The 10,509-nt window shown below is 46.0% G+C and overlaps 2 protein-coding genes across 2 annotated transcripts; one reads left to right on the plus strand and one right to left on the minus strand.

Annotated features, from left to right (window-relative positions):
- Nucleotides 1-1,771: 1,771 nt before the first annotated feature.
- LOC133795180 (uncharacterized) lies at nucleotides 1,772-4,392 on the plus strand. The gene is made up of 4 exons (XM_062232635.1): nucleotides 1,772-1,934; nucleotides 2,085-3,220; nucleotides 3,308-3,871; nucleotides 3,964-4,392. The coding sequence occupies exons 1-4, from the start codon at nucleotides 1,772-1,774 to the stop codon at nucleotides 4,390-4,392; spliced, it is 2,292 nt and encodes a 763-aa protein (XP_062088619.1).
- A 4,728-nt stretch (nucleotides 4,393-9,120) lies between these two features.
- On the minus strand, nucleotides 9,121-9,723 carry LOC133795181 (uncharacterized). The gene has a single exon (XM_062232636.1). The coding sequence runs from the start codon at nucleotides 9,721-9,723 to the stop codon at nucleotides 9,121-9,123; it is 603 nt and encodes a 200-aa protein (XP_062088620.1).
- Between the last annotated feature and the right edge of the window lie 786 nt (nucleotides 9,724-10,509).

Raw genomic sequence — 10,509 nt, forward strand, 5'->3', positions numbered from 1 at the left:
CACCGACTGTAACCATTGGTGTAGCTGTAAAAGTCACATTACCAAAATAACCAGGTGGAAGTGGGGGTTGCAATCTATTAGAGGATCTTCCTTTGACAGGGAAGTATAAGGTGGTTTGTTGATCATTGTTGGGGCAACAATTTGTCTTTCTATATCTGGAAGTAAAAACCCAACGATGAATGAAAACTTGCTTCTACTCCGGTGATGAAATCTGCCTTTGACTCGTTGGGATCACCTGCAAGAAAGACACTTCGATGCTTAAGTCAGTTCAAAGTTCGATCCCTTTCTCCTCTCAAAATCTCATTATTTATAGGATGAAAAATACAAAGCAGTTAGTTGGTTCAAGCGAACCCTGGAAAGGGGGAAAGAGAATAACTGAATTTCCCTCCAAAAATACCAACTTTTAAAATGTCTTGCTCAGGGGTCAGAGGCGCGGATTGCCTCTGACCCACAGCTTCTGCCTTCGGAACGTCTCTTTGTCAAAACACTCCGTTTTGAATATTTGATAAATGAGGCAAGTGTTTTCGGGTTGAACATTTTGGGCCCAACAGATGCCCCCTGGCCCAAGCTTCGGACAGGCGTAGTGTGTTGATCTATTAGAATCTTGGGCCGACTCTTCAACACCAAAAGGTTCGCCTAAAGCCGTCATTCTCCGTAAACCGAGGCAATCCGTAGGTACATGATTATTTAATTACCTGACAAGTTACACTTAATGCAAACACGATTATCGAGTAAAATGTTTGGCTCAAAATTTTACCTTTCATTTAAGTAGTTTTTGTTTCAAAATAATTTTCATTCAAATTCCTAAACTTTGTTCCAACTTCCAGAGAGAAGCTTCGAAGAAAACCCTAGAGATTTCCTTCAGCTCAAACCTTCGACAATCATCTCATTCGGTGTGATAATGTCTTCTCGTTCATCTCCTGACCCTGTGGATCGTGATGGATACAAAAATGCGTTCGAACGCATGCGTAAATCGTTCGGCATTCCAGAAAATGTCACGGTGAGGATGCTCTCGGAGGCCGAGCTTCGAGAATGGCGATTTAAGGACGTAGTGAAGCCTACTGAGATAGTCATGAGTTTGAGACACATTGAATGGCTCCGCTTCCCTCTCCCGGCTCTGCTTGTTCAGATAATTTCAAACTCCGGGGCTCACATTTCGCAATTTCTCCCAAATGCTATTCAGTCTATAGTCGGGGCTCAGATGATAGGGAGCCTCAAGAATGTCAATATTCAATCGGACGACATTTACGCGTGCTTCACCAAGTCTACGAACAAGGTGATAGAGGGAAAGCCTTGGAAAACTTTCTACCTCTCTCCCAAAAAGGATCGGATAATCTTCACCGATTTCGATAGCTCCCATCGAAATTGGGATAAATACTTCTTCGCTGTTGGAGGAGCGTGGTATCCTGAGTTCGTGCCTCAGGAAATCTTTCCTCTGGCCAGGGTGTTTATAAAAGGTGAGTCAGGTTTTTCATTCTGTTTCTCATTAATTTTAATGTGAATTAATCATATCTGGATGATTGTCTACTAGTTTTAACTTTCTGTACTGCTGCTTCGGTTCTTTGTATCAGATTTTTCTTGGCCCCAGGTTAGCATGAGCTCTGAGCGACAGAGCAAGCTGACAGAGAAGGGGCTTCTACATGAATCAAAGGAGAATGTCATTAGTATCAGGGGTGTATTGAACCCCTACTATATGAAGATTATGACTCGGCTTTGTTTCGTGGATCGAGTCGACCCTGGAGCTGTGCGGGTTAGATCGTAGAAAGGTGACATGACCCTAGGCAAGATTACCGCAGCATGCGCGAAGCAGCTAGGAGCTTTCCTGAAGAAATCCCCTCCTACTCCTTCAACTCTGTCGCTGACGAAGGCTGAGTTCGAAAAGGCGTGTTTTGAAGCATACGATGTGTGTGCCAAGCGTCAAGGGGTCCCAGAGGGTAAAAAGAAGGAGGGTTCTGGCCTGGCTGCAGATTCTTCCCCTGACAAGTCCGGCTTATCGCGCAGGTCTTCTCGCATCCAAGGGCGATCGTCCACGCCTTCTGACGCTCTGCAAATTCAGCCTCTTTAGCAAGTGCCTTTGCCTACAGACGCCTTAGGAAAAAGAAAGGAGCGTGAGGAGTCCTCTTCCGAAGATTCGGATGATGGGAAGTGCATTTCGTCGAAGCTTCGGATCCCAAAAGGTTCTGCCCCCACTACTCAAGGTTCTACTTTCGCAATCCCCAAACTTAACCCAGGGAAATTACCAACGGGCCAGGCTCTCTCGTTGTGCAAGAAACCGCGAGGATCTGCCCCCGTTGGGCATTTACCTGGGGTGTCTTCTACTTCACCTGCAATTGGGCCTTCCTTGGCAGCAAACTCAGAAGGGGTGGCTCATGTAGAGGGCGTTTCCTCTTCTCCGTCCAAATTATCAGGAGTGACGACTGAAGATGGAGTGCAGGGTGGCTTACCGTTGAAGGTGAAGTCGCCTGCTGTCTGTGCGAAGCCGTCAGAGGCATTGCCCTCTGCTTCTGATCTAGCTGAGGGGTCTATCGTTGGTCATAAATGTGGCTCAGAGGGGAGACGCCCTTCCTCTGCCTCTCGTAAAAACAAGCTTCTAGAGGATGCCTTCGGAGATGGTTTTGAGGCTGCGGACACCACTCCTCTGCCAGTTGAGGCAAGTAAAGCCGTTGTGCCCGAAACCATCTCTGGGTGTCAGGAATCAGGGGCTGTCGAAGCGACAGGTGTTGACATTCTCAGTGCTGACGTTTCCTTATTACCGCCTACCACTTCTGAGTCTCATCCAGTAGATGTTATTGCGGTGTCCCCGAAGGATACTAACACTTTTGAATCTCCTAGCGCTTTCTTGGAGCAGATAACATCTTCTGCCGTGCATACGCCGGTGTACCTCCCCAGTGATTTGAGTGAAGATGATAGCATATTTATACGCCCTTCGAAGACGTATTCTTTTGGCGCGGGGACGGTTGCGTTGACGTCTGATAGCATTATGGTGTCGACGTTAGCAGAAGGTGGGAAGCCAGCTGCCCCCGTTGCTTCTGCAGCTGCGCTTGCAGGTGGAGAAGCAAGTGACAGAGCCGGAGTTGTGTCAGAATATGGGCCTTCTGTGTCTGTGGAAGTTATGGATGAAATGCTACGTATAACTAGGCCCCATCTGCCGACAGAAGCGATTGGATCCTTGAGTGGGCAGGGTGATTTGCTACAACAAGTATCAGATCACATATGGATGGTAAGTTGATTCAAAAATCTGGGCTTGTTTATATCTCTTGATATGTATAAGATGTTATCTTTAATGGGTGTAAGTTATTTTTCACAGAGCTATGTATGCGCATCTGCTGCAAGGCGGGAATATGCGGCGGCTATGCAGAATGGTTCCAAACTGGCGGAGCAGATGGCGAAATTAGAAGAGGAGCGGTCAGGGAGAAAGATGGCCGAGGCGAATCGGGATGTGCTTGTGGAGGCCATCAAGAGGTTAGAAACAGAGCTGGCAGAGGCAAAAAAGAGGGTGACCGCCACAGAGGAGAAGCTGATAAGCACTGTCAGGCTCGAAGTAGAGCGAGATAAACTGAAAGCCGATTTGGTGGATATGACCAATAACTGGATGGAGAAAAGTCAATTCTGCGTTCAGCATGAAGCCCGCATGGAGAAGCTTAGCAGTATGATGAACGACCTTGAAGAAGATGTTGTGTCGTTGCAGACTGATAAGGAGACCTTAGAGAAAGAGAAAAAAGAGCTGGACCAAAGGGCAAACAGTCTTGAGGCCAGCGCAGCGGAGGCCAAGAAGCAGAAGCTGGAAGCTGAACTTCTTTTAGGGAAGAAGTTGAAGGAAGCGGAAGAGGCGGTAACCGAAGCCAAGAAGCAGTTGGAGGAGATGGCAGAGGTATGCGACTCTTCTTTTGTTACTGATGCATTAGAAAATTAATTGGCCCATAAAACACGTGTGTTAATTCCGTAATGTTTTTGCTTTTGCAGAGGGCAGTAGAGGTAGCGATTGAAAGTACTAGGCAGCGTATTCGAGATCGGGAGATCACCGAACGCAAGCTTGTGAGGGTGGCTGAAGTAGATACTGCGAAGTACCTGGATCTGGCATTGCGTAATAAGAGGCAGACCCCAGAGGAGAAATGGGCAAAATTGGAGATGTATTGTAAGAGCGTTGATGTAAAAATAGGAGAGTATGACGTCGACAAGTACTTGAATGAATTTGGGGATTTTCAGATTTCCTATCCACCGTGCCATCTGGAGAAGTTGAAGCTGAGGGGCGACGCGCTGGGGTCAATGTATAATGCCAATGGGGAAGTTGTTGAAGATAGTGTTGCCATTGTGGCGTCTGATCAGAAGGCATCAGGATCCATGTCTGTTGCAGAGGGCAAGCCAGATGGTGAAAGAGGTGCCGTAGAATGAACGACACACTATCGTTTTGTTAACTCTTGTCATGTTTTGCTGTGAATTAATTTCTGTATATACATTATTTGGGCTCTTTAGGCCGCTAATACGTAGTTGATTGTAATAGAGAAAATTATCAATGCAAATAGAACCTTGTTTCCTGTTGGTTGTCTTGGTGTGTGTAGTGTATGTGGTTGTTGTTGTTTAGGACTTAATCGAAGGCGTGATGACAGGTGTGAGTCGTATGGTTTACTCGGATCAGAGGCTTCATAGGCCCTTTAGGCCATTGCATGCGAAATACAGCGAAAGGTTATACAGATGGTGGGAGAGGATGCCCAGTTAAGTGTTTGTGTGAGTGATCCGTCTTGGTGTTTTGATGAAAGGTTGGAGATGACAGCATTGTTGTTGCAGGTGAGCATCGTGAGTGGACGAAGGTTCCCTTTTTGAGGAGAATCTTTGACAACCCATAGTGGCTTTACTCAACATGGGCTATGGAAGAGCTTATCAGGAGTGGCATCCCGTACTACATATCATGTGAACGTTATGGGTTAGGCCATCCGAAGCTAGAGAGTGCGATGGCAGAGTACATGCGTCGTATTGAGTGGGATTAATTATGGGCAAGGAAATAGTTGTTCCTAGAGAATAGATCAATTATGAAATGATGAGTTAATATTATTGTTAATGTAACATAACTTATAAATAACAACTTCTGATTTATTGCTATTTTTGAGTATACATCACCTTCTGATCGCATGCTTAGCATCTGTCTATTTAAGGTATAGTACAAATATGCATTTTTGTTTATTGAGAAAGGAATTGAGTAAATATGTGTGCCCCTACTTAGCATTTTCCAATGTAAGCTATAGTGATAAGTGTGTTGCATTCCTGCGACGTTGCCATTATTGTGGGGTGGCAGACCTTCTTACTCGTAGGGAGTAGTTGTAGTGGTCTTGATCGGAACGGGCTCGGCCTTTGGAAACGGAAACCTTCCCATGGGATCAGAGGGGTTAATGTGATCCAGACCGAACGTCGAGGCAGATGCAAAGAGGTGAAAATTACGAGGCATGTATCTTTCCAATGCACCCATACCGTGTAGTGTGGTGAGGGGTCGTTTGGGCTACCGCGTATCCTGTCAGAGGCACCCATTGTGCAGGATATGGGTGCGACTATGGGAAAAGTTCCTCCTAGCCTTGGATTGCCAAACCAGCTAGTGTATATTGGAGAGGAATCCGAAGCATGACAGCAGATGGTTCTACTGTGATAGTCAGGGCAGATTAGACGGCAGGAGGTGCTCCTCTTATGCGGGTAAGAGGGTAGGGTTTGCAGTGCACCTCCGTTGGACGGCCAGATCAGTGTAGTCAGGGCAGATTAGACTACGAAATGGCTGGCCGTAGCTCTTTGTGAGCTTAGTCAAGTCAGATTAGAATGCGGTACAAAATCTAGTGTAACGTGTACGCAAAGGTGGTAGGATCGTGTACGCAAATTGTGTGTAGTGGCCTTGTTGCCACGAACTATTGAGATTCAGCCTGGTTCCAACGTGCGGGGGTGAGCCTCGCTATGTTTTATCATTGCTCTTTGTTTATTGAAGTGTAGGTGTATGTATTGAGATTAAGGACATACGGTGCATTGCTAGGGGATGCTGGCAACTTTAAGCGTTAGATAATTGTTTATTTATAGCCATTGTGGTAGGTGGTTTTTGAGTACACGTGAATAATGTTACAAAGTTAGGTGAGGATATAATTGAGGAACCCTTTTGAATGAAAAGTTAATTGTCACGTGTCTAACTTGGCGAAATATGGTTGATAATAATGCCAAGGAATTGAATATACAAGAGAAATTTAAAAGAATATGAAGAAAAAAAATGGAAAGTTGTTGTATTACTTTTGAATTGCACAGTACAACTATTAGCAATAATATTACTTTAAAGACATTGAATTCCAAGTACGGGGTACGATTTTCCCACTACGTACATTCTTTAGAGTGTAAGACCCTCTGCCTAGTACTTTAATGATTTGGAAAGGCCCTTCCCAGTTAGGCTCTAGCTTCTCTTTGTTGCCTGTGATCTTACGCAGAACCCAATCACCTTATCGAAATGTGCGTGAGTGGACCCTTTTGTTGTAGTAGCGTTCTGCGACCTTTTGATAATTCTCTAGTCACAATTGTGCCATTGTACGTGCTTCTTCTAGAAGGTCCAGGTTGTGCAGCAGTTGATTGTTGTTTGTTGTTGGATCAGATGTGATCTCTGTCCGAAGTGTAGGTAGACCGACTTCTGTTGGGATGACGGCCTCTGTTCCATATACCATGGTGTAGGGAGATTCCCCCGTGGAGGATCTTTTTGTTGTCCTATAAGCCCATAATAATTTCGGTAATTCTTCTACCCACGCTCCTTTTTTGTCTTCCAAATTCTTCTTGATGTTGGCAAAGATAACTTTGTTGGAAGTCTCTGCTTGTCCATTGCCCTGTGGGTAGGTGACAGAGGCGAAGCTTAGCTTGATCTTGTACGTGTCGCATAGTTCTTGTACCTTCACATTTTGGAACGGAGTTCCATTGTCCACGACTATCTCCCAGGGTATTCCAAATTGACATATAATTTGCTTCCAGATGAAGGACATAGTGTCTGTTTTGCTGACCGTGACGTATGCCTCTGCCACAACCCATTTTGTGAAGTAATCAGTGGCTACAAGAGCATACCGTCTTCCACCAGCAGCCTTAGGTAGTTCACCTACTACATCCATACCCCATTTTGCAAAAGGCCAAGGTGCAAAGATGGAGTGTAAGGTTTGAGCAGGTTGATGGATGGTGGGTGCAAACCGTTGGCATTTGTCGCATTTTTTGGCATAATCCCGTGCTTCTGTCATCATGTATGGCCAGTAATACCCTGCTGTAAGTGCCTTGTGTGCCAGGCTTCGTCCCCCTGTGTGATTTCCACATGTCCCCTCATGTATTTCCTCTAATAATTTTTTAGCTTCTGATGGGCGCAAACACCGTAGGTATGGGCCGTTGAAGGATTTTCGGTACAACGTCCCATTAATCATGGAATAGCGTTGTGCCCGACGACGCAGAAGCTTTACATATTTCGGATTAGGTGGGAGCTCGGAGGTGGTTAAGTATTTTATGATTGGATCTATCCAGCATTCAGGTTCTGATGAGGTTGAATAGACTTCCCTGTCTCTGCTTGATCGGCTTATAGATATGGAGGACTGGCGTGTGCATCCTCCCGCAGAAGCTAATTTGGCAAGGGCGTCGGCTTTCTAATTTTGCTCCCTGGGTACTTGTATGAGTTCGAACTGGCGAAAATGCGATCGTAAGTCAGTTACCTTCTGTAGAAGGCTAGCCAGATGGGGTGCTTTGGTATCGAAATTTCCAGCCACTTGCTCTATCATAAGCTGCGAGTTGCCTCTGACGTTCAGACATTGGATTCCCATTTCTCGTGCGAGTTCCAAACCATAGATTAGTGCCTCATATTCTGCTTCATTATTCGTTGTGGATTGCTCTAAACGAATGGCTTCTTCGATTTTGAGGCCCGAGGGAGCTTCTAATACGACGCCAATACCAGCCCCCTGGGAATTGGATGCTCCATCAGTGTACATTGTCCACACCCATTGATCTTCTGATTCTAACAACTCTGGCAGAGCGTCAGGGGTGAACGACTGAATTTCAACCAGGAAGTCGGCGAGTACTTGTCCTTTTTTAGCTTTTCGTGGCGAATACTGAATATCATATGTTCCTAGCTCAATGGCCCATTTAGATAGCCTTCTAGAGAGGTCGGGCTTACTCAATACCTGCTTCAATGGATAGTCCGTATATACAACGATGGTGTGGCTTTCAAAATATTGTCGTAACTTCTTCTTTGCCGTAAGGAGTGCGAGTGCCAACTTTTCCATCATACTGTATTGGGTTTCAGCATCCAAAAGCATCTTGTTGCAGTAGAACACCGGCCTCTGACGATTGGCTTCTTCTCGGAAGAGGACAGAGCTTACAGCGAATTATGAGACAGACAAATATAAGAAGAAATCTTCATTAGCAATGGGGGAGCTTAATATAGGAGGAGAGCTCAAATAAGTTTTCAGTTCTTCCAATGCTTTTTTCTGCTCCGGTCCCCAGGTGGTGTTGGTAGATTTCTTTATGCATTGCAAGAAGGGTTGGCAACGGTTAGACATTTGTGATATGAATCGACTTAATGCTACTATTTTTCCCGTCAGAGCCTGTATGTCTCGGACGGTTCGAGGCTCTTTGACTTGTGAGAGGGATGCAATTTGTGTTGGGTTCACCTCGATGCCCCTCTGACTGACGACGTATCCCAAGAATTGTCCGGAGGACACCCCAAAGACACATTTCGAGGGGTTTAATTTCATTTTATAAGCATCAAGGATGTCGAAACACTCAGTCAAGTCGTCTATATGTGAAGAGCCTTGTTTGGACTTGATGACCATATCGTCAATATAAACCTCCATATTTCTCCCGAGTAATGGGGAAAACAGCTTGTGCATCAGCCTCTGGTACGTTGCGCCTGCATTCTTTAGTCCGAAGGGCATAACTTTGTAGCAATATAAACCACCCTCTGTTATGAAAGCCGTATGAATTCGATCCTCTGATTTCATGGGGATCTGATTGAATCCGGAGTAAGCGTCAAGGAAGCTCATCTAGACCCACTTGTTCTAAGGTATCTAGTGTAACTTGGGGTTTTTCTTGGTCTTCTTCTAGATTGATTCCTTTTAGGCACACTAGGAGGTCCTGCTGTAATTGCTATTTTTCAGGAGAGTTGTCATGGGAAGCAGAGCCAGAGCTATTTATTTCCTTTAAGGTAAGGAAGCACTTTTTGGCCTGCTTCTGGCAGCCTTTGATGTCGACGGTGTATCGCCCGTTGAGTGATTGACACTGCATCACCTGATGTAGAGTTAAGAATACCCCCTGCATCCGGTGGATCCAATTTCTCCCCATGATGGCGTTGTAGCTTGTGGTGGAGTCTATAATGAGAAAGTCTACTGGTAGGGCGCGTTCTGAAGCTACCACAGTTAACCGAACGACGCCCTTTGGATAGACTCTTTGGCTATTGAATCCTAAAATGGGCATGGTGGAGGGTCGGATCTGATTCTCCTCCAGCCCCATCTTCACGAAGGCTTCCCAGAAGAGGATGTCGACCCCACTGCCCCCGTCGATCAGAACTCTGCCTAGCTGGCAATGGTCAACTTGTAGGGAAATGACGAGTGGATCATCATGGGGTAGGTGGACGCCCTTCAGGTCATCTTCGGTGAAGGTGATAGCAGAGGCTGGGTAGCTTCTGTCTTCTGAAGTGACGAGATTGACCACGTGGCCTAATGATTTGTATCGCTTCACTCGTTCTTCCATCCTTTTATGGATTTTAGTGGCATGCTCTTAATTATCAGTGGGTTCTACGATCCCGTGGATCATAGGGACTTGCTTAAGAGGCTCCAGGTTGCTGTCAGAGGCTGTGTGCACGGGGTCTGACGTCTGCGGAGCGGGGGCAGAAGCTGGGTTCTGCCGCGAGGCGCCTGGTCTGCCTGTTTCTTTGATGTATTGGGTAAGCCTCCCGCTCCTCATGAGGGCCTGGATCTGATTGTTCAAATTGTGGCATTCAGCGATCGTATGACCGTGATCTTTGTGGAAGAGACAGTATCTGATTTTATCCCTTCTGTCAGATGGAGTGGTTATTTTGTAGGGCTCTCGCCAGATAGGTCTATCTTTATTTTCTTCATAAATGACTTCTTGTGGGACGGTGTATTCGAAGGATGGGTATCGTGATGGCTGTCGATCCTGTCTTGGCCTTTTTCCTTCCTTCGTATGATCTGTTTGGTTCCGTTTCCTCTTGTCATCCCTGGCAGGTGGGGGAGGATTATTTGTTGGCGGAGCAGAGATGAGTGCAGTCTTCTTCTGTGCGCGCTCTCGAAATTCTAATACCCTGAGACGCCCTCGTCTTGGGTCTGCACGTCTGCCATGTCGTATGGTGGTCTCATGGTGAGATTCTCATGCAAGAGTGATCCCACCTGCAGGCTTTTGACGAAGAGATTTGCTGCGATGAGTGGGTCGACGTCATGGATTTGATGCACGAGGTCAATGAAATGCTGTAAGTATGCTTTCAAATGTTCATTCTCCCCCTATTCAATCCGATAGAGA

The sequence above is a fragment of the Humulus lupulus genome, chromosome 8 (genome assembly GCF_963169125.1).
Source record: "Humulus lupulus chromosome 8, drHumLupu1.1, whole genome shotgun sequence".
NCBI classification, from domain to species: domain Eukaryota; kingdom Viridiplantae; phylum Streptophyta; class Magnoliopsida; order Rosales; family Cannabaceae; genus Humulus; species Humulus lupulus.